This window comes from Primulina eburnea, chromosome 14 (assembly GCF_022965805.1).
Source record: "Primulina eburnea isolate SZY01 chromosome 14, ASM2296580v1, whole genome shotgun sequence".
Lineage (NCBI taxonomy): Eukaryota > Viridiplantae > Streptophyta > Magnoliopsida > Lamiales > Gesneriaceae > Primulina > Primulina eburnea.
The window spans coordinates 28,120,260-28,143,575 of record NC_133114.1 but is presented as its reverse complement, the minus strand read 5'-3'; the positions used below and the strand labels follow the sequence as shown (position 1 = coordinate 28,143,575).

The window sequence follows — 23,316 nt, the reverse complement described above, 5'->3', positions numbered from 1 at the left end:
TAAAAAATTAGTTTGTATATTATATTTATATATATATATATATATATATATATATATATATATATATATATATATATAATATATAATATAATATATAGTTTTTGTCATATTTAAATAGTTATCTCCTAAATAATATTCTATAAAAGAAATATTTAGTGTATTTAAGTGTAAATTCTTTTAATTTTTTTTTAAAATTAAAATTTGATGTTTCTTGAAAATATAAACAACATTTAAGTATTTACATTGATTATATAATTTCAGTTATGTTTTTGAGTTTTGTGGTATTTATATATAATTAATCTCTCTGCTCTCTATAATATTAAATAAATATAATTTTTTTATATAATATTAAAATTTTCAAATTTTTTAAAAAACTTCAGTCTTGAATTTTTGATATATTAATTGTCTGTAACTTATGATTATTATTATGTATTTTATTTAAAATTTTAATATTAATATTTTTTAACATGTCCTAAGAAATTATTAAAAATTTAATCAAAATTTATTTATATATATTAAATTACGAAAATGGTAATTTTTGGAAAAATATTTATTTGTGATTTAAAATTTTGATAAACTAAATAATAAATAATTTTTAAAATATCTTTCTATATTATTTTTAACTAGTAACATGTCTACTTAACAAAGACAACAAAATTACTTTAAAGCGATAGAAATAATTAACGACAAATATTATTATCTAATTTGAACATTATCTCAAATAACAAATTTTTTTGATATAATAATATTTAAAATTTAAATATATTAATAATTTTAAATAAGTATTCTTCAAAAAATAAGAATTATTAATTATATAAAATAATAGTCCGCGCGTGAAATACTAGGAAAGCTAATTTAGGCGTCGTATATTTCCTTTTCGTAGAGGGAACAACACGTTTCGTCATGTTATTGGGCATAGTAATCTAACACGTTAAACCGCCACGCCATAAATTTCTGCATGACCGTTTTCTACCCCGAAAAACGGTTTATTTCACCCTGTTTTGTGAGGCACTGTCCCATGAAGTGATTAAAGGCCCAGATTTAAACACACATACACCCCATGAAGTGATCAAAGGCCCAAATTAATCACCATGTAAAATCAATGGCTGAGATCCTGTGAGGACACTGCCCCCACAGGTAACATCTACTCTACCCGAAAAACTCACACTGTGCCACCACATTGCGGCATAATGTTCACTACGTACCGCTTAAGACGAGCTTCCGCATGATGATCTGACAGGTTTTCTCGCCCATTTTTGTGTCCTTATCTTCCATCACTTATCTCTAACTTATTCTGTCCTACATTGGCACTCGCAAAAAAGTGTTCCTTGGGAGTACCGAGTATATACCCATTAATGAATCTTAGAAACTTTCTTTTCATTCAGGTGGGGTGTTTCATTCTATTAGCGGGGGGTGGGGTGATGACTTTAACCTCCTTCGACTTAACTCTCGTTTTTTCTTCCCTTTTATTGTACCATGTCCCACCCGAAGTTCGGTGAATCTGATAAACATGGCAAGAAAAAGGCCAAGACTTGGGATTTGGAAGATATCCCTTCGAGTTTTCGTTCTTCTCCATCTCCTTCATGGCATGGAATGGAGAACATCCCTGATGGAGGAATTGAGGATTCTGGTGATATAAGTGCATGGAAGCAGGTGGAGGACGGAGGAGAGGAGGAGGAGTTCGACCCATTGATGGTGTTTGGTTCAGGAGTCATGATGATTATATTGAACAAACTTGACGCACGCAGTTTGGCACAAGCTCGTTTGGTTTCTCGTGATTGGTGTGCTGTTGCTTCCAGCGATAAAATTTGGGCGCCCAAGGTTTCTATCCCTTCTGTTTTTACGTGCTGAAAATTTGCTATTTGCTTCTGGTTTATTGCTTATTCTTTGGCAATTGAATTTGCCCATTTTCAACTTATTGATTTCCCATTCCCCCTTTCGTGTGTTCTTTGAATCATGAGTATATATACATACATTTGGAGGGGAGGTTTTTTTGAATTTAAATATACATCTTTCCCTTGTATTTTCTTGGTCTTTCTTAGGCTTCCTACCTCCAATAGTAGCATCCTTCCACTTTGTAGTCGTAAGAAACTTATGGTTGAACCATTCTTTTACTAGGTGTCTTTTGGTTTAGCTGTTACTATTTTTGTTCAAGGAATAACCTTTTCAGTCTGAGGTTATCATATTGATTCCTTTTTAATATTTTTAGCTATACAAAATATTATTAAGTACAACTGGAGTATGTCCACAATAACTTAGAAAGTGCTGTAGAAGATGAGTTTTGGTCAAAACAACTGAAGACTAATTTGGGGACATTCTTATACCCTCTTTTGAGTATTGATTCTAATCTCTTCCCAATTTTCAGTTTGTGACCTTGTGATATCTATCTTCTCCTGTAGCTCACTTTGTGGCCTCTTGAACTTTGTGTTGAACCATGATTATCTGGGAATAATTGAAGATTTTACATTCTGTAGCAGTTGATGAAAATATGCCACAGAGATGCTGGACATAATTACTCTTAAGCCGGAATAAGAATATGATGGCACTCAACAAATGCTTCGTCCTTCTAAATGGACTTCCACTTATTAATCATCTTCCACAATGATATTATAAACGTGTAGAACACATAAATTATGTCACTGTTCAACTAAACAAGCCCTTGGTGCCTTCTATTCGAAGTAGCTGAGTATTCATGCGTGAGATTTTCATGCTCGGTCCTAAGGACCATCTCTTTTTTTTAAATTCTTCTCTACTTGTTGAAGTCTGACATTCCCACAATATCTTACCTTTTGCGAGCTTTTTTTCCCCTTTTCACTGCGATTTGGATATCTGAAATTTTCAAGTGTTTTACTTTGAATTTGTTGTATCCATCCATCTAATGGTAAGAGAGAAATTATCACTTAATTGCTTCGAGAGTAGTTTAAGTGACTGAACATGTTAATTTCTGTGTGAAACGAATCCTTAGTTGAAATTGACATTCCTATAATATCTCGACTTTGGTTTGCTTTTCATTTTGTTCTCTCACTTCGGTTTGGATATCTTATCTTAGATAGTCTTTCAATGTGAATTTGTTGTGTCCATAGATCACTTATCGACTCGAGATTAATTCAAGTCTTCATAGAATGCATGTTATTGATTCACATATGTATTTGATGAAGAAACATATTGGTTTAAAATCCCAACATGGTAGAATTTGTTCAACTAAATAGGAACAATGTTTCCCTGAATACATATACATGTTGTTCAATACTCTGTTATTCAACTAAGGAATCACAAGTGTGGAAACAGTTTACCTTTTGGGGAGAAGGATCGTTTCTTTGTTTACTTGATTTCTCCCATTTTGTTCTTTATTTGTCATTGGCAGGATCTTTTTCATATGTTTGTTCAGAAATGGCATATTAAATGGTTATCCAATCCAAATTTATCTTCTGCTTTTCTGTATGGAGGATTATGATTCACCATTTTGGGGAACGATGTCTCGACCACGAGGGATTGGCCACCAATTTGAAGATTCGAATTTGGTGGTGTACGTGAGCAATAGAAGGATGTGTACAATGAATCCCTGAGTTGAATGACTTCTGGAAAAATTGTTTTTTTAAGTAATTTTTGAAATGTGTGTTGTATTTTTTTTTACCCATATTGTTGTATTCTAATTTAAGATTTTAACATGCATGTTTACAACTTGGTTTATTCCTATTATGGTTCATGGCCATCAATTTGGCTTCGGACTCGTGACATAAAGTATCTTGTTATCACGAAACGTCGTATCGCGGTACATTTTTGTGCTCTGATTTGTGTTGGGATAGATAGAACTTTGCTGTTCTTGGTCTTTTGCTGGTTTGCAAAAGATTTGTCCAAACTTTGTAGGGTTATGCGTGCCAGCCAGCAGATCATGCTGTTTGTACGAGGTTAAATAGTGAGCATGGATATCACTGCCTCTCCATATTTGGTCATGTTTTGTTGGCATTTAACTCTCGTCATCTATTTCACCATGCAGCTGCTAATCCTACACTTTTACAAGTGCAACTTTAGAACCTAGAATTACAAAAATGTCTCGAAGAATCTGCATAGTATGGGGGGTAATATCATAATGGTAAAGATTATGCTGCATGATTATATTTAAATTGGGTAAAAAAGAGAAGCTAAACTACAAATTTGAAATGATGAATAAAAACAAAAAATCAGAAGGAAAAAGCCAAATAGATCTCGACATCAAAACTGTGACTTCTTTATGCCCAAACATAGTGGTAGATTTTTTTAAAATTGGAGATTTCATGTATGATAATTTGGGATAATTTTAATGGAATCAACGCAAACCTGAAGTCATTAGTGATACATTGATAAACATAATCCGTAATTTGGACCATTGAATTCATCATTGATTTTTTTCTGTTTTATCCTGTTTAAATGATTTCCTTTGTCAAATATATTCTAAGCATGGTTCTTGTTCTAAAGACCACCCGAAGTGAGGTTTTTTGAACAAATGGAGGTAAATTGACATAATTTGAGGGGTGGTAACAACTTGTTTACTCATGTTCGTAAAGTGATGACGAATACGAAATAGTTGTTATAAAAGTTAATTATACATTCAATTGGGCCCGGGCTCGGGACGTGAGCTGTGACATTTTTTTTCTTGCAAATTTTGGGATATTCAAATCTCAGACTGTATTTCTGTCTTATCCTAAGTAAATGATTTCCTCTTATCAAATATGATCTGAGCTATTTGCAGGCGGAAAAGAGTACTAATATCATGAATTTAACTATTTACAGAGAAGTTGATAAGCATGTTTGAAAATAGTTTTAATGAAAATCATCCGAAGTGTGGATTTTTTAATATATTGACATAATTTGAGGACTCCTGACACATTTTTTCTTGCAAATTATTGGATATTCAAGTCCTTGAGAGACTGTCTTTGGAGTTAAATCCATGTAATGAAACTAGAATTTTTGAGTTAGTATGAGTATACCGACAAAAGATAATATGAGTATTATAATCCTTTTTCTTGAAATTCTCTGGATATTCAAAACCTGGGGAGGAATCGAATTTGAGTTTTGTAATGCATGCAATGAAATGAAAATTATAAGTTAATCCAATGCCAGAAGGAAATACCCCCATTCATGCTGTTCAAAAGGGAACTAAACACAAACTGAAATCAAACGTTTGTGTTGTTACGCTTTAGTTTCTTCCTCATACAGAAATACATGCCGATACCGACGTGGGTACTTTGCTCCTGGTTAAACCAACTTCCCTAGCTTACTGTGTCTATCTTAAGGATAACTAGCTTACGCTTTCATTCACAAACTTGGCTGGGACCTCATTAATGAGTCAGCTCATTGCAAACACTGCATGAATGATTGGAACAAATTTTTCTTTTTGAACTTCTTAAGTCTGTAACACATTGCTCTCATGAGTTGCTACTAAAAGTTGCTACTGTGTGAAATCTTCGGTTTTTCCTCTTCCTCTATCCCTATCCCATAAGTTCTAACTGGCTGCTTTGTACTTATCTTGGGATAAAAATGATCTATCAACCAAATGAATTTATGTAATATGAGTTGCAATTTTCCGGCTTTTATCGTCAGTGCCAGGAGTTATGGATGAGGAAGGCACACATACCTCGCATATCAAAAGTTCGAGGACTGTCAAAGTTGGCAGCTTACTCACTGTCTGTCATGGATTATAAACGAGTGAGTGACACGGGATGAAATCCCTCAAAATATTACATGTGACGTAATACATGTAAAAGTATACGATCTATCCATACTGCTTTTTTCTAATTAAAGTTGCTGATGACAGACCAGAATAACTCGGAATGATCTGGGTGATCATGTATGGGTATTTCATTTTACTGAGGTATGTGATCCTATTGTATTTCCACCATTGGTCCATGTATACTTAGTGGTTTTAAGGAAAATCTAGGACATACTCTTAAGGCTTTATGACATTTATTTGTTCCCATTTCTTTCAACAGCTGAGAGCCGCTATTGTGTGCAAGTATAAATGTTTTAGCTGGATTTTATAAACTGATTGATAACCAGGATTGAACTGAGTAGATAACTTTTTGATCTATATATGCCTGCCTCCTCCTTTGGACAAACTTTGGCTCTAGATAAGTCGAATTTAGTTCCCTGTCTCCTTTGGACAAACTCTGGCTTGTCAGCCAATTGCCTTTCCACATCCTAGTCTACTGTTTCAAGACTATAAACTGATTCAATTTCCTGGCAGACTTTATGCCCTAACTAATTGATGTCAAAGAATAAGGACCCCTCCACCCGATGAAGAGATCTTTCAGTCAGTTACTTGTCAAAAAGGCAGAAGACACTAGTACAGCTTAGGAATCAGAATCAAAGTCCTGCACGAAAAATTTGTCTTGTAAGAAGAATTTATGTAACCTGTTCAATGTTCAATTCACTAAGCAAATAAACTACCTAGTCTTATATTGGCCTCTAGGAAAGTTAGAAACGAATCGAGACATCTAGCGATCGAAGAATTTAATCCCAGTGTTTTAAGTCCGCTCACTTCCTAAGAGAAGGGAGTTATGTCTGGTGGTTAGCCTCAATATAATGCAAGAGAATAAGATCAGATCAGTGGCTGATATGCTGTATCTTTACTCGGGTAGTAAAAACGACATGGTTGAAATCTATGTTGTTCCCTGAGTACGATGATATAATGTGCTTCAAATTTATATTGAAGTTATAAACAGAAAGTTCCGGTCTTGGGATTTCTTAAGTCGCGGTGTCTTTGATAAAATTTTAAACTTAAGGAACAAGTACTTCATCTTTCAGAAAACTTACAATAGACTTAACAAAAGGTTTGGAACCCAAGCTTACCTTACTGTTATGAAAAGGGGAAGATTTAAACACGGGTAGCATTTGTTTTCTAGGTCCATCTATCAGGGAACTTTAGCAGTCTTCCTATGGGTACCCACTCCCCTTTCCTCCCATTTGTCTAACATTAATGATTAATCTAATTCAAGAAAATACAATAACCTAGTGTCCTTGTATTATTTAGCAAGTGCCATTGTATTAACGAACTGAAAGATCATTTAGCTCATGGGCTCTTCTTATTGTTTATTTCAGCATATCGATTTACGACTATAGCCTATTCTTTTCGGGTTTAAAATACACAAACGCTGGATTATAAATGATCTACTTGCCCCGAAATGACCTGGACCAGTAGGAATACTCTTCGGCAAGCTATACTCGATTGACCTTTACTGCTCAACCTGGGAACGAACAGCTATTTTCGGTCTATGCACATCAACATATACTCAACATCATATTTCTAGGCATGTTGTAGGTTCATGTATTATGTTACTATATTATGTTATAAAAAATTTGTCGGTCTCAATTATAGCACATAACAACACTTGAAGTTCATGATGCTACAAATATGCAATAAAAACACACTAATATAATCAAGTATGCTCAAGAATGAAATACAATCTTAAAAAAGAAATCAAAACATAATTGTTTGTGGTAGGATCTCCTTAATCCCAACAAATAAAAAAGAGAAAATGAGAAAACTGTGTAAAGTTCTCGTTCGTGGCTTGTTCTCCATTTTCTCTTCCTCTTTTAGGGTGTGGCTGATTCCTCTCGTAAGGCTGCCATTCCTCTGCTCCTAGTTTTTTTCTTTTTATATTTATAGAGTCCACTTCTTTCCTTCTTGGCCTTAACAAATCCACACTTTTTTGTTTCTATCATCAAGTTGCGATGGGAGAAAAAGGGAGGTCAATGAAAAAAGGGTTGTCCTTTCCAACCCTTCAAGGAAGAGACGATGTCATCAAACAATCAGTTATTTACTCGAGCAGTCAGAGAAAAGGTGTGGTTGCCGAACCGGCATACAAAGAATTAATAGAAGGTGAGGGGGTTCATTAGGATATTATGAATTTTAAAGAGCACATAGGCCGAGGCTATCATATGGAAAGAGTTGAGATGAAGTTGATTTAAAAGGACGACCGCGAGAAAGCATACAGACTTAGTTCCTTAAAAAAGTATAGAACCCCTCCGAGGGCCGATCAGCTAGGTCTGAGGGACCAGGGATGAGGATGGAGTAAAAGAATGGATAGATCCAAGAACTCGAAGGTCTTTGTCGGCCCTTGGTGAGTACTGGCCAGTAGAAAACCATGGAGTACACAAGGCCTCGGTCTTTGTTTTGGAGGGAGCACGGACTTTGCCCTTACTCTTCTCCCAGGCATTTGAAGACTCTATAGCCTGGTGTCCAGTTTTGAATTTTGGGATTTCTTGGAATGAAGGGCGAGGACTGGTTTCTTCGAGGTAATCGCTGCAACGTGGCATAGTCTAGGTCCGAGGAGCCACAAGCATTGACACCCAAAGTGGAAGAGGTAGAATTTCAAATGTTTAGAAGGAAAAGAAAATTTACGAGAATGAAGGAGAGAAGAAAGCGGCCGGAATTGAGTAAACAACCCGAGTAAAGAAAATCCTCTTATATAAACCATCATTGGTTATGCAACAACCATGGAAACCGATTAGACCTAAAGAAAGTCCTCTTATATAAACCATCACTGGTTATGCAACAACTAGGAAAATCGATTAGACCAGAATATACTCATATAAGCTCGGGCTCCCAGACTAGTTTGAGCTGCGCAAGGAGGCTATGATAAAGAATATGGGACCCTGTCAGTACCCTCACATCATGACAACTGTCCCAGAAACTCGGAACATGAATCGACTATGGGCCCACAAATATGGATCGTCATACCTCGAAATTATTAGTATTTCAATCAATGCCCGTGGGGCGATGTGACAGGACTAGCAAGAGTACGAGTTGTGAGCCGCAACAGTTTGAGCTCACCGAACTTACACTGAGTTATCATTGAGGATAGGCATGTTGAATAGCATAGAAAGATATTCGAGAGGCTGGAAACAAGTTCATTCAATCCCCAACCCTATATACAGGAACTAATAGTGGCCGGGGAATGCCTTAGGCATATATACAGGAATTATCCCGTTTAAGCATTAGCCCTTTAACTAGTTACCCGTAAGACTGACCATTTGTATTCTTTATATTGCGTCCATATAATTTTGAAAACCCTCTTATTACTTACTTTCGACGTCACATCTTGAAAATACTTCCAGCTACAACAAGATAATTACTAATTAGTCTTATCAACCGATGAAATGTCTGCACGTTCCTAGCAAAGGCGCACAGTGCCCCTTCAAGAAAAAGGAAAAAGAACCATCATTTGCAGTTAGTAAGTTGAATCCTTACATGGCACTTATCTGACCAAGTGACCATCATCCCTCATCTTCTGCAGGCAGCTCCCATGTACTGGCGAAACCTGGACTCCTACTGGAAAGGCTCTGGAACTCCAATGCGTCGATACTTCCATCTCGATGGAAGCATAACTGCCGATCCGGACGACGTGGTGTGGGGTGGCCATGAATCTTGCTACACCGTTGTCACAGGTTTGCTGGAGGATGGGACGATAAGGGAACACTACGTAAGAATAAACAGATGGCCACGGCTGTCTGTTAAGAGAAAAGATGACGGGAGCTGGGAACTCTCCAACCTTCTATACTGCTACACGAGCGTACCTGATGCTGATAGAGAAGATACCACTGGCCCTCCATTTCCCGTCTTCTGAACAAATTATCTCCCATCGCTACTATGCATAGCTTCACCCGACGTTGTGTACTCTATGCATGTATGCGATATTTTGTCTGATACATATCCAATATTTTTAATTATATAACGCAACATTTTTAGTGAGACCAATTTCAAAGAGATTTTTTAAATTGGCTCATCAAATTTTCAAATATTATTCGACTTCTGACTTGTGTTCTGAATTTTAAAATTGTTTGATATCTGCAATCAGTCATTATTTAATACAAAATGACATATTTGTTTATTAATCCATTAATCTTTAAGATTATATTGAAATAAGCACAAACAATGTATATATTCCAAAAGCAACAAGGAGAGATTGCATCAAATCTAAGTATATAGAAATCACTTTGGAGTTTCGAAATCGATTGTTGATTGGAAAGCTACATTGATAAAATAACTGTAATTAGTAATAAATTTGAGAAAATATTTATAATCTCAAAATTAATTAAATCAACCTTTTCTTTCTTTTTTTTTTTTGAAAATACATGTTCTATGATTTATATATACTACATTATTGGAACTCCTGTTATTTGAATTAGTGTGAATTATATACAATCATCATTAAATTTCATTTGTGGCAGATAATCTGAGTCGATTCCATAGATCATGTAATAATAAATGTAATTTACAAAATAATGTTCGAGGATATTTGTATAATAAACCACAATCTCTTCGCAAATGAACATAAAAACTATATCAAAATTGTTGCCAACATGAATCACATTTCAATATGCTTAACAGCCATGCTACGGCTGCCATGTTTATGTCTTGCGCGGCTCGGGTACACGAAGATGACCACGGATACTGGGTATTTGGAATGAAATACCATGTGCATGCATGTGATCAATGGAATTCAAGAACAATCCAGCCCTCTGACAGTTCATTGTCAATCTAAAGACGATGACCTCGGAGAACATAAACTCGAAGTTTATGGAGAGATTTCATGGCATTTCAAGGTTCGGTTCGTTGGATCTACTCTTTTCTATTGTGAGGTGGAACGAGGCCAACTTAGCAAACATTTCAACGCTTTTGATGCATTTGTTGTTGAGGGATCAAAATGTGGTCTCAATGGGAAGTGTTACTGGTTAGTGCTTGAAAATGAAAAGCACAAGTACGTATTTGTATCTCCCCTGACAATGGAAGCCCTGGACGAACTCCAACCCAGAAATTCTCAAAATGAATGCTAAAACATAGTGTTTATGTAGAGCTGGAGATTTGATTCGGGAGAGACTTTTACAAAAACAACATTGATGTTGAGAATACTCATTATATATAATTTATCATGTCAGGAGAATGAAATCAAACGAAAAGCAATGCCATCAAGACTCCATTCTTTCAATGATTATCAATACAAGACGACAGATTTTTCAACCTTTATTTTAGAAATAAACAAGCCTTGGGAAATTTGTGAAGCCAACAGGTAAGAAACAGTGTTTTTACTGCATCCGTTGAAAAAACATAGACAAAAGAGCGTCAAATTCACCAGATATCAGGGCGGAGCTCGCCTGTTGCAGGAGGCATCCATTTTCCAGAGTTGTAGACACTTTCACCCACTTTCCAACCTGGTACATCTTTCATGATTCTGGCCTCTTCCTCGAGATACTTCTTCCATTCATTGACGAATCTGGGGAAAAAAGAAAGAAGTGACAATCAGACAAACTGTACAAAAAGTAGAATCATATTCAAGGCTTGTATGAAGAAATGCAAGAAATACCTTTCATCTTCTTCAGCTTGAAGTATTGGCAGTATAGCCCTTCGTGCAGCATATTTCTCTTCTTTCAATTCCCTGTATGGAAGAAACATTTCAGCTCCATTTTATATTATGGAAAATAATTAACTGGACTTTTTTCCCAATATAGCCACCTGAAATTAGTAGAATATAAGGATTAATATAACCAAGAAGGAGATACAGAAACAAGATACAAGAATCACCATATTGTAATAATACAGTGGCGGTAGCAACTTGCTAATAATTCACATACCAATGGCGGCAAATAAGCCAGAGAACTAGATATTGACAACATATTTCATTGTTAACAAAGGCTTTCAAGAATTTATAACTCAACATCGTTATGTGAATATGTGGTCCATGTCCATGTCAATTAAGATCATGGTTTATGCAAAGAAAGAGAAATCAGTCAATGCTTCAAAATTGCCTTGTTGCATATGGATCATGTGGCTCTTATCAGTATCGATGGCTGTCTTTTTGCAAACAATGTTAGTTCCTTTTGTGGTTTTGCAAGGATCTATTCAGGTTCCACTATTCCTGAATCAAGATTTACAAAATAAATGGCAAAGGAAAAACAAAAGATTACAAAATATAATCCAAAAGAGCACATAAAAAAAAGGAGCAGAGAAGGAAATAACAGTATGATGGGGGTTTGGAGGAGATATTTGGCTAAAATTTCTGTTTTTAACTCAGGCTCGGCTCGAGAGGGAAGGTTTTCTCTTGTAGAGAGCAAAGTCTCTGAAATTGTTTCTTCGAAGCTTATCAACTAGGGACTTCAGACATTGAAGAAGTGGATTCTATGTTTCAGTTAAGGATGTTTTACCATGTAACTCCAGATGAATGTTACAGATTACTCAAAGCTAGGATGAAACAACAAATGGTGAATGACAATCTACATGAGTTACAAGTTTAGATGTAAAAACAATCATGTCGTTCAATATCAGCAACCAATGAGTTATGCAGTAAACTTGATCACTGGTTCTATGGCTATTTCCAATTCTTGAATGCATCAATTCAGTTGCATATCGTATGGCTTAACTTAGTCGGCTCATATACATCCATCTTTCATTTTCCTCTCCTCAAGCCCTTCTTTGAGGATTCTGATATATACGGATACACCCAAGAACCAAAACTGTCCACTTCAATGACAGCCAACCATTGGTTTGATACGTTAATTAGGTGACTTAGGATAAGAAAAATACCTTAGGTTTTTTAGTTTTAGATTTTACAACTTTTGCCATACACAAAATATATGGTGATTTATAATTATTAATATTCTTACTAAAGTATTACACAATATTTACACAAGCACATAGAAAAAAATAAAAATAGATATATGCATGCAAACACGTTTATCTTTCTGGTTGCATCCTGGTTTTACGAAAATTGTTTCATCTCAAATCCATGTAATGCCATATCCATAGTAGTACACCATAGCTGGCAGTATACTAGAGCAAGCAAATAGTTGTCCAAGTATGGACACATGGACATAAACGAAACTAATTCACACAAAGCACATTTTTGGTGCCCGATTCCCCTCTCTTACAATGCGTTCTCCTTTCCTCCCCAAAACTCAAATTTATTGGGTGTGAACCACATGAAGGCTTGATGAATTCAATATTTTGTCAAGCCTGGCATCATTATCAAACAAAAGAAAACATCACAGATATTATAACATATCCCCACCCTTATGTTCCCAGATCTACACATGAATCAAACACATAAGATCTGGAATACCAAGTGAAATAGATTTTTCACTTGAATCCAAGGGTCGTCAAAATGCAGAGGAACTTTGAAGATAGAAAAAATAACCAGTGAAAAGTAAAATTTTACAATAACTCAGCTGATAAACAAATAATGCCAAGTCCCTAAAGCCTCTCTCGCATATTAAAAATGAAACACCATTCAGTCCCCTTAATATTTAAGATCACCAGACGATAGTTCGCTGATTGAATAATCTAAATAACTTTAAAAAGTCATCAACAATTTCACCATTTTATCTTTCACCTTTTTATCTCACAACTAGGTGAAATTGATCACCAAAAGCACGCGAGCCAGCGTCTCCAATCAAATAAACAAAACATCATGCTAAATTAGGAGCTCATGATAAATAGCAAAAACTCACAAATCACCCGCGTGACAAAATGAAAAAATCACTTGACTATGACAAAATTTACCTGCGGATCTTGTTGCCTTTGCCGACCTGGTACATGCCCCAAGAGAAAACACCGAAAGTGGCCATTGCGCTAGGACCTTTACTCGGAATCCGCCGAGCAAATCGGACCGGCGCGAACCCTCCCGGAGGCGGACCGTCCTGAAGTAAGGGCATATCCTTCACGCTCGCCATCCCCGCCTTCTTTCTTATCATCGCCTCCGTCATCTCGCCGCTCAGTTATTTTTTCCGACGAATTTTCCATCTTCACCAATCACAACCATTATAGATTGATCCACACTTTCTCCCCTTCTCTACAGTCTGATCATCGCCTCCGTCATCTCGCCACTCAGTTTCCACTTGAACTTATTATTATTTTTTGAAAAACATAATTTTTTTATATTCGTGGTTGGGATGGGATGAGATTGGTTTATATATTTATATTTAAAAATATAAAAAAAAATTGATATAAAAAATAATATTTTTTATAAATAAAATAATATAAAAATTTGTTTTACAAAATTAACATACGAAATTATATCATAATTTCTGATTATTTTCTTTTCATTGTATGCTTTTACATTTCAAGAATCAGATGCTACCTCATTTTGTTATGATAACTCGAGCTATCCTCCATTTTTCTATAAAATAATTAATGCAATCCCAACAATAATTAGGCATTAATTAATTCACGAGAAGCATAAAACATATTGTTTTTGTTAGGATCAAAGAAATGAATTTAAAGCATTGGTCTATGGATTCATGTCTAATTAATGAGAGGAGTTTGGAAGATTTGTTGTACCACAAGAGGGCAAGAAGAAGAACATGATGCAGAATTTCGAAGCCTTTAGTATGTTGCGTGCAGAGGATCGAAATCGCCATCGATAGAGCTCATGCACTTGAGCACCTACATATGGACACTGATGATTCTCGATGATTTGAAGCCAAGTAACGTTCTTTTGGGTGATGATATGACTGAATATGTGGGTGATTTCGGATTCTCTAAGTTAGTTTCACACATCTTTGAAACACGTGAGAGCAGCAGTAAAATTGAGATCAAATGTACCATAGACTATATTCTTCCATGCATGTATTCTATTATCTCCAAGTACTAAACTCATATCTAACCAAATATCTAAGGTATTTTATATTTTAATACCTCATCATGAATTTACTGATAAATTCTTGTTATATGTAAAACATTGTGCGTCAGTTATTATTAAATTATCCTTACAAATTTATTTACATACGCGCAATGCATGAGCATAGTTAAATATTAGTTTATAAATAAATTAATGTTTCTTACCCTTGCCAATTCACCTATACACACACAGACACACATGTATGCAAATGAAATAATAATATCTAAAAAAACTTGAAAGTTTGGTCTTTATAATAGCAAAAACTTGTGTGAGATGGTCTCACGGGTTGTATTTGTGAGACGGATCTCTTATTTGGGTTATCCATGAAAAAATATTATTTTTTATACTAAGAGTATTACTTTTATTGTGAATATGAGTATGGTTGACTCGTCTCACAGATTTTGATCCATGAGACAGTTTCACATGAGACCCACTATTATATAATATTGAAATTATTTTAAAAAAACTTATGTGACAATCTCCTCAAAAATCAATTTTGTAATATAGATCTTCAAAACGAATCTTCTAACATATTCTCATCGTACAACTTAGGTATACAGTATAGGTATGCATGAAATTAGCATAAACGACCTTTGCAACAAAAGATTTGGAGTGCAGCGATTTCCTACACGTTATTTGAATATACGAAGTTACAAGCAAAACGCTCATATGATGAATCACACCCCATAAATTTAAGATACAAATATTGCAGGTAAACAGAACAAATCGGCCCTGGCCTCAATCAATTGATTGGAACACTGTGCAAAACCACCGTCTCGACGGTGAGACCGGGTCCGAATCCAAATAGCACCCCCCAGTCGAGCCCCTCTCCTGTCGAGCTCTGCCCCTCCTTCGTCGACGCCTTCCTCATCTCATCCAATATGAACAGCACACATGCACTAGACATATTCCCATACTCGCTCAACACATGCCGAGTCGACCGGAGCTTTCCGGGATTTAGGGATAGTTTCATCTCAACCTGATCCAAGATCGCGGGCCCTCCCGGATGCGCGATCCAAAAAATGGAGTTCCAATCCGAGATACCTAATGGATCGAATGCTTCTCTCAAGCTTTTCTCGATATTTTCAGAAATCAAAGATGGGACATCTTTCAAAAGATGGAAAGTCAATCCCACTTCACGTAAATGCCCATCGATGGCTCCATGACTATCGGGCAATATGGTCTGTGCCGCGGACACAAGTTGGAACAACGGCCGCTCGACCCCGACAACCGGGTCGGACCCCACAATCACCGCCGCAGCACCATCTCCAAACAATGCTTGTCCCACCAAACTATCCAAATGACTCTCGCTCGGTCCTCTGAAGGTCACCGCGGTAATTTCCGAGCATACTACGAGAACTCGTGCACCGGCATTATTCTCCGCCAGGTCTTTAGCCATGCGAAGTACCGTGCCGCCAGCGAAACAGCCCTGTTGATACATCATGAAGCGTTTAACGGAGGAGCGAAGGCCGAGTAGCTTCGTGAGCTGGTAATCGGCTCCGGGCATGTCGACTCCGCTGGTCGTACAGAATATCACGTGAGTGATCTTAGATTTTGGCTGCCCCCACTCTTTGATCGCCTTTTGGGCAGCTTCTTTTCCAAGTTTGGGGACCTCTACCACCACAATATCTTGCCTAGCGTCGAGAGATGGCGCCATGTATGCGCAGATATTAGGGTTCTCTTTCAAGAATTCTTCTGTCAAATACATGTAACGTTTCCTTATCATCGACTTCTCGCCTACATAAGACAGCAAAACGTGAAGATCGAAACATGGATCTCCCACCAAAAATAAAAAATCTACCATTTTTTTACATCCAAAAGCATAAATATACCCTTTTTGTTTCTACTTATCAATTACATGGACAGTTTTATTTTTTATTAACAACAATTATACAGTTGACCCACCAGAAAACTGAATTCTCCTACCTAGACTAGAACATTTAGTTGGTCGATTACTGACCAAACTAAACTATGCAAAACCAAATAAACCGAATTTCCCTTTGAGTGAGGGGAAGGACTCGAACCGGAGATTTCGTTTCAAATTTGAAAATTTAGTATCACATGGAACACCCCTTACACCTACTCCTATTGTACATTGAATACAATCCCAAATCGTCCTTAAAATATGACATGGAAACCAAATTAGATTCCACAATATTACTACTTAGAGTAGATCTTGTGAGACTCTCACGAATCTTTATCTGTGAGACGGGTTAACCATACCAATATTCACAATAAAGAGTAATATACTCTTAGCATAAATAAGATATTTGTCTCACAAAATACGACCTGTGAGACCGTTTCACACAAGTTTTTGCCTACTAATTATATTTTCTTATATACCCGACAAGCATTCCTTGTTTTAGATGCACCCCGCTCCCCATATTTTTCAAATGTTTCATAGATTCTGTCGACAAAGAATTAACGAGGTTAACCTTAACTGACGAATATTATAGGTTATATTTAATTATTCAATATTGAATCGGGACAGAAAATCAAATGAGTCAATGACCGTGTTACCTTTGCTTCATAAAACAAATCAATCACACACGCACACACATATATAATTTGATATAATTACTAAAATTTTGATATAAATATTCATACACTATCCATACAAATTAAATATATATATATATATGTTAATATAATTCGCATCATTATTTTAAAAAGATTTCGCACGTTATCCATAATATATAGTCACAAAATTTCATAAAAAAATTAAAAATTAACCTTTTATTATCCATGAAAACAAATTTTTTAAGCAAGTAATGTGTGCATAGAGAGTAAAACAAGTTTTATACTTTTATTAACCTATTTCATGTGAATATGTGTTATATATTAATACACTAACTTATTTTTTGCATGTGTTGCGTGCTTTTACAGTTTTTTAATTAATTTGATTTATATTGGTAATATCATTATAATTATAAAATTATGAGTCGTACACATTTTGAAATTATTACATATTACAATTTGATTGGATTATATTTACACGAGAGATATGTCTATAATTGTGAAAATTAATGGTTGACTAAACTATAATTTCGAAATAATTAATTTAAAAAAGAAAAAAAAACCAAATCAATTAAAAATACTTGGTGTGGGGTTTGAAACTGCACTTATGATAAAGAGATGTCTTATCCACTTAGCTAGAGGCATTTTCCATTCAAAATTTGAAATTTTATTAATATTTTGGATTAAAAACAATTTAGGACTTGTGAAGTTTTTTTAATTAATTTGATTTATATTCAAATAGAGGTAATATCATAATTATAAAAAGTGACGAGGGGTTATATTCATTTTAAAATTATTACATATTATGATTTGATTATATTTACATGAGAGATATATCATAATTGTGAAAAATAATGATTGACTAAAATATAATTTGGAAATAATTCATTAAAAAATAGAGAAAAACAAAATCAATGGAACACATGCCTGGTGTTAACTAGGTTTGAACAGATGTCTTATCCAGTGAGCTAGAGAAGGACAATTTAGGAATATTTAAAAAAAAATCATCAAAACTATTCCCTTCTCTCCCTTGACATTACCATCGGCCAACAAATATGTTAGTTAGGGTTATTATTATTTTTTTATCCAGGAACATTACCATTTTTGGTTTCTAGTCCACTAATTGTTCATTTTTTTTCTCGATCGGTACATTATTTTGTACAAAAAAAATTGGCTATTTTGGTCTATTTTCTCATTGATTGGTTAATTTTCGCTGGAAAAAACCGACTAAACAATGAATGAAGCTGATGTAACTTAAAAATTGAAGATTTCTTGATTCATTTCATGTACGTTTCTACTATGATGTCTGTTAATTCAGTTTTTCGATGAGAATTGATCACTTCGAAGTAAATAGACCAAAAAATTGAACAGTTAATTGATTAAAAACCAAAAAGGTGAAGTTACTTGACTGAAAAAATATTAACCCTGTTCTCTCAGAAAGCTTGAAAAAGAAACAACTTAGGACACATGAGACATGAAAAAAAAATGTAGCATGTAGTAAGATAAACAAGAATATAGGTACGAAAGTCGAAAAATCTTTGATTGCAAAAATACGAAGCTAGCGGATCTAGAAACTCTTACACATGCGTTTAAATTTTTCTTTCAGATCCTCCTTATGTTCGCTGTCGGTGATGCGGAAGTAGTAATCGGGATACGTGCTCTGATCGACACAATTCGGCGGAGTCGCAGTCCCAATCGCCAAGATAGTGGCAGGTCCCTCCGCCCGTTGTGCGCAACGAATGTCTTCCACGGTCACCATTCTCGCCGGAAATAATGCAAGATTAGCGGTCACGAAGTGCTGGCGCTGCTGCTGGTGGTGGATATCAGGTGCAAATTTCGATTCTTCCTTCCACAAATTTATAAAGCCAAAAGTGTTAAATTTATAGCAAAGGCGCTCCCGGTAGCTGAGCTTCACGTGTTTTAGCAACAATTGGCAAGTCTATTGCAGCATCTCAACTGCTTTCGGGCCGTTTGGCACGTGCCAACCATTCATACGGTCTACAATTCTGACTAGGGGTGATCACGGTGCGGTTTTACGGTTTTTTTAAAAAAATTCAAAACGAATTGCCATATGCGGTCGGTTAGTATTTTGAAAAAATAATCGCGGTTTTACATGAAGAATTAGTATTACGGTTTTTAGCGGTTGCGATCGGTTTACGGTTTTTTTAATGAAAAATATTAGAACATATATTTTAATTTATTTAAAAACAAAAACAATATAGTGTCTTCAAATATAAATTATAGTTCAAAGCATATAAAGACAAAAATAGATAAAACAATAATCAAGATTTAAAACTAAGTTAATAATTTAACAACACAACATACTTACAACAAAAATGACATTTATACTACTTTATCATTTTTCTACTTTCAAACTTTAAATTAAATATCATAGCAAAAGAAATAAATAATCTAATAAAATATTAATATGAAAAATAATTAAGAAGAAGATAAGTTTTATTTATAAAAAATAATAATTTTGAAGAGAGTTGAGATTTAATGAATGACAACTTCTTAATTTGAATATAGTGTTTACAAATTATTATAATACTAGGTCAAATATTATGGCAAGCGGTTTAGACGGTGCGGTTTGGTGCGGTTTTTGGCAAAAAAAATAACCGAACCACGTATGAGGTGCGGTTTACGATTACTATTTTTAATCGCGGTTTTTTTAAAATATTATGAAAAACGGTGCGATGCAATTCGGTTCGGACGGTTCGGACGGTTAATAAAAAAATTTGATCACCCCTAATTTTCACACCTAATGTCCAAATTACGTAGCTTATGTCATTTGTATGTATGTATGTAATTATTGCACGATACCATGCACGGAAAAATTACAAAAATCAACCGGTAAATTCCTCTGTTTTGTCTCTTGATCTGGGCAAAAACTTGTGTGAGACAGTCTCACGGGTCATATTTGTGAGACGGATATCTTATTTGGGTCACCCATGAAAAAATATTACTTTTTATGATAAGAGTATTACTTTTTATTGTGAATATGGGTAGGATTGACCCGTCTCACGGATTATGACCCGTGAGACGGTTTCACATGAGACTCACTCCTTGATCTGACACCAGATACGACGCCACTCGCACTATGTGACCAAATTTTGGCAAGTTACGGAAGAATTTGACTAATTTTCCTATTATATATACACCAAACATATCTTATGATCTATTATAGATTTTCGTAAAATCTTTAATTGTTTTTCACTTAGATACGCGAATCAGAAATTTCATATCTTAATGTTTGGAAAACAGAAGCAAAGAAGAAAAAAGAGAAAGAAGAGTACACGTGCAATCAATTGTAAACGGCACTAATGGTGTGACCTAAATTTTGTAACGAATGGTGCATGCATGCGGTTAACTTGATAGGATAATTGTGTTTGGTAAAGCCTTGATGAAAGCCTAACAAACCATCTATAATGGATATATATGTTGAGTATATTTTTTGTGAGACGATTTCACGAATCTTTATCTGTGAGATGGGTCAACCCCATATTTGTTTGGGAAAAGGCATGGTGATGGGTAAATAGAAACCAAATATGCGGAATTATTTCAAGCGATAAGAAAATTGTACTAATTGAAATATTTTTATAAAAGTATTTTTTTTTACAAAATTTAAAAGTTGTAGGAATAAATACGTGTTCTGACAATTATTATTTTTACAGTTAAAATTAATGATTTTAAAAGCTCTAAATATATTTTAAAAAAACGTCTTCCAATTATTCTTTAAAATTATACATGGAGAACATACTTTTATAAAAAATTTGCAAAAATATTATCCAAACACATAATTTAAGTTTTTCACTTATAAAACACTGAAAATATTTTTAAAAAACTTGCCCAACTAGAGTCTAGTTATCAAAAATTACAAGAAAAAGAGTAGGTCTATTGTGAGACGGTCTAATGAATCTTTATCTGTGAGACGGATCAACCTACCGATATTCATAATAAAAAGTAATAATATTAACATAAAAAGTAGAGATCTGTCTCACAAAATTCAATCCGTGAGACCGTCTCACACAAGTTTTTACAAAGAAAAAGAGTAGGTCTATTGTGAAATGGTCTCACGAATCTTTATCTGCGAGACAAGTTAACCCTACCAATATTCACAATAGAGACCGTCTCACACAAGATTTTACAAAGACAAAGAGTAGGTCTCTTGTGAGACGGTCTCACGAATATTTATCTGTGAGACATGTCAACCCTACCGATATTCACAATAAAAGTAATACTCTTAGCATAAAAAAATATTTTTTTTATGGATGACCTAAATAAGAGATCTGTCTCATAAAATATGACCCGTGAGACCGTCTCATACAAATTTTTGCCAAAAAATTAGTAGGTAACAATTTATCAGTGTTTAACATATTTAAAAGTCTATTAGAGAATGTGATCCATGTGTTTGTTTTAGTTTTTTTAAATAAATATTTTTATATATTGTGTATATTATATAATAATATGAATTTGAAACGTTAATGGAATCACAATATTTATAATAAAAAATTTATATGAGACTTTTGAAATTTGAAATTTTAAAATTGAGTGTAAATAGTTAAATATAATAATATAATAGCTTATTGTAAGGAAAGATGAAAAATTAAATTAAATTAAAAATAACAATTATGTCAGGAAATATAAGAAAACTTATAAATTTTTGTGTATGTGCGCCTGCGTATATTAAATAATTAAGAGTGAGTCTCATGTGAGACCGTCTCACGGATATGAATCTGTGAGACGGGTCACACAAGTTTTTCCAATAATTAATAAAATTTTATAATAATAGCTGAATAAAATTAAATCGTGTAAGTGTATGTTAAATAATACAATTTCCCCCAACAACCCGGTAGAAACATGCAAACCAGAGGCGTTGAATTAATTAGAGCTAATTGAGTTGTGCCCTCGACACTTTTAAATGGATGGTTGAGACGATCGAAACATGAAAATTAATCATTATAACGACGACGCTAACTTTTCGATCGATTCGAAAAATTCTAAGGTTGGAATTTGATTAGTTAAATGAATGATTGAATCGAACCTTTTGAACGACTTGTTGATGGATCGACTAAGCAATCATGCATGCTTGAGATTAATTACTTGAATAATTTTATGTCACAATGTGATTAATTGTGCATAATTAATAGTTTCATATTGTGGTGCATTATTTATGAATTATTATGAATCATATTCTGGCTAGATGCAATGTGTATATGATAATAGAAGTAGGTGCCTAACTATTATTTTAATCTTACCCAACAATTTTATTTCAAAATTAAAAATAAAAATTCTTACAATCAATTAACTTTGAGAGTCCCACATATCTTTTATTTAATTTGTAGACGAGGAAACGACCAACTCTTTTTATTTTATTTTTTTAAAAAAATTGAACGGCTAGATTGATCTGCCTGTTCAAAATGAATTGCTAAATTAATCTGGTCATTTTAAATATTTTTAAAATTGAAAATTGGTGAAGGAAGACTATCTGGCCAATATTCTACTAATTTAATATAATTGGTCAAAAAGCAAGAGGAAGCAAAATTATAGCCATAAGCTTCAATGGTTGCTCGTAATATTAATTCCTATTGCTATTTTTATGAAGTGTAATACTAACAAAAGAAAGGATGGTTACAATCACTTCTTATCATTTGGCTCTGTTTGGTATATGTGATAGATTAAATAATTTATTAATAATTAGAGTGATTAAAAAATGAGATATATGGATTAATAATATGGTGAGATAAATAAAATGATGTTTGGTATGATTTTAAAATAATTGATTAAATTTGTAAATTTTATTGTAATGACCAAAATGCCCAAAATACTAATTAAATATATATTCTTAAAATAATTGGATAGATAATTAAATATTTATAATTATAATTTACATTTATTAAAATTAATTTAAACATATTTATTATAAATAAATTTTTATATATGAATTTACTTAATAATTAAAATAACAATAATATTTTAAATATTAATGTTAAATAAAATTTTAGTAATAATTATAATATTATTGTTTTTTCTTAAAATAATTATAAATATTCTTAAAATAATTTGATAGATAATTAAATATTTATAATTAATAATTAAAATAGTAGTAATATTTTGAATATTAATTTTAATGTTAAATAAAGTTTAG

At 34.0% G+C, this 23,316-nt stretch overlaps 4 protein-coding genes across 6 annotated transcripts; 2 read left to right on the top strand and 2 right to left on the bottom strand.

Moving 5' to 3' along the window:
• The first annotated feature begins 1,157 nt into the window (after positions 1-1,157).
• LOC140812301 (uncharacterized) lies at positions 1,158-3,769 on the top strand. Of its 3 annotated transcripts, XM_073170534.1 has the most exons (3): positions 1,165-1,240; positions 1,386-1,821; positions 3,447-3,769. In XM_073170534.1, the coding sequence occupies exons 2-3, from the start codon at positions 1,477-1,479 to the stop codon at positions 3,564-3,566; spliced, it is 465 nt and encodes a 154-aa protein (XP_073026635.1). In that variant the 5' UTR covers positions 1,165-1,240; positions 1,386-1,476; the 3' UTR covers positions 3,567-3,769. The 3 variants fall into 3 exon arrangements, with proteins under 3 accessions (XP_073026634.1, XP_073026636.1, XP_073026635.1); XM_073170533.1 differs by having other exon boundaries at positions 1,158-1,821; XM_073170535.1 differs by having other exon boundaries at positions 1,158-1,821; positions 3,365-3,769.
• Positions 3,770-5,036: 1,267 nt separating this feature from the next.
• LOC140811308 (uncharacterized) lies at positions 5,037-9,605 on the top strand. The gene is made up of 3 exons (XM_073169171.1): positions 5,037-5,685; positions 5,795-5,851; positions 9,276-9,605. The coding sequence occupies exons 1-3, from the start codon at positions 5,596-5,598 to the stop codon at positions 9,603-9,605; spliced, it is 477 nt and encodes a 158-aa protein (XP_073025272.1). The 5' UTR covers positions 5,037-5,595.
• Positions 9,606-10,875: 1,270 nt separating this feature from the next.
• On the bottom strand, positions 10,876-13,879 carry LOC140813030 (NADH dehydrogenase [ubiquinone] 1 alpha subcomplex subunit 13-B). Its single transcript, XM_073171439.1, has 3 exons — positions 13,535-13,879; positions 11,343-11,414; positions 10,876-11,252 (listed from the first exon to the last, which is right to left on the bottom strand). The coding sequence occupies exons 1-3, from the start codon at positions 13,735-13,737 to the stop codon at positions 11,108-11,110; spliced, it is 420 nt and encodes a 139-aa protein (XP_073027540.1). The 5' UTR covers positions 13,738-13,879; the 3' UTR covers positions 10,876-11,107.
• A 1,282-nt stretch (positions 13,880-15,161) lies between these two features.
• On the bottom strand, positions 15,162-19,028 carry LOC140812708 (chalcone synthase). The gene is made up of 2 exons (XM_073171054.1): positions 18,750-19,028; positions 15,162-16,388 (listed from the first exon to the last, which is right to left on the bottom strand). Exons 1-2 carry the CDS (start codon positions 18,925-18,927, stop codon positions 15,394-15,396), a joined length of 1,173 nt encoding a protein of 390 aa, XP_073027155.1. The 5' UTR covers positions 18,928-19,028; the 3' UTR covers positions 15,162-15,393.
• Positions 19,029-23,316: the final 4,288 nt, after the last annotated feature.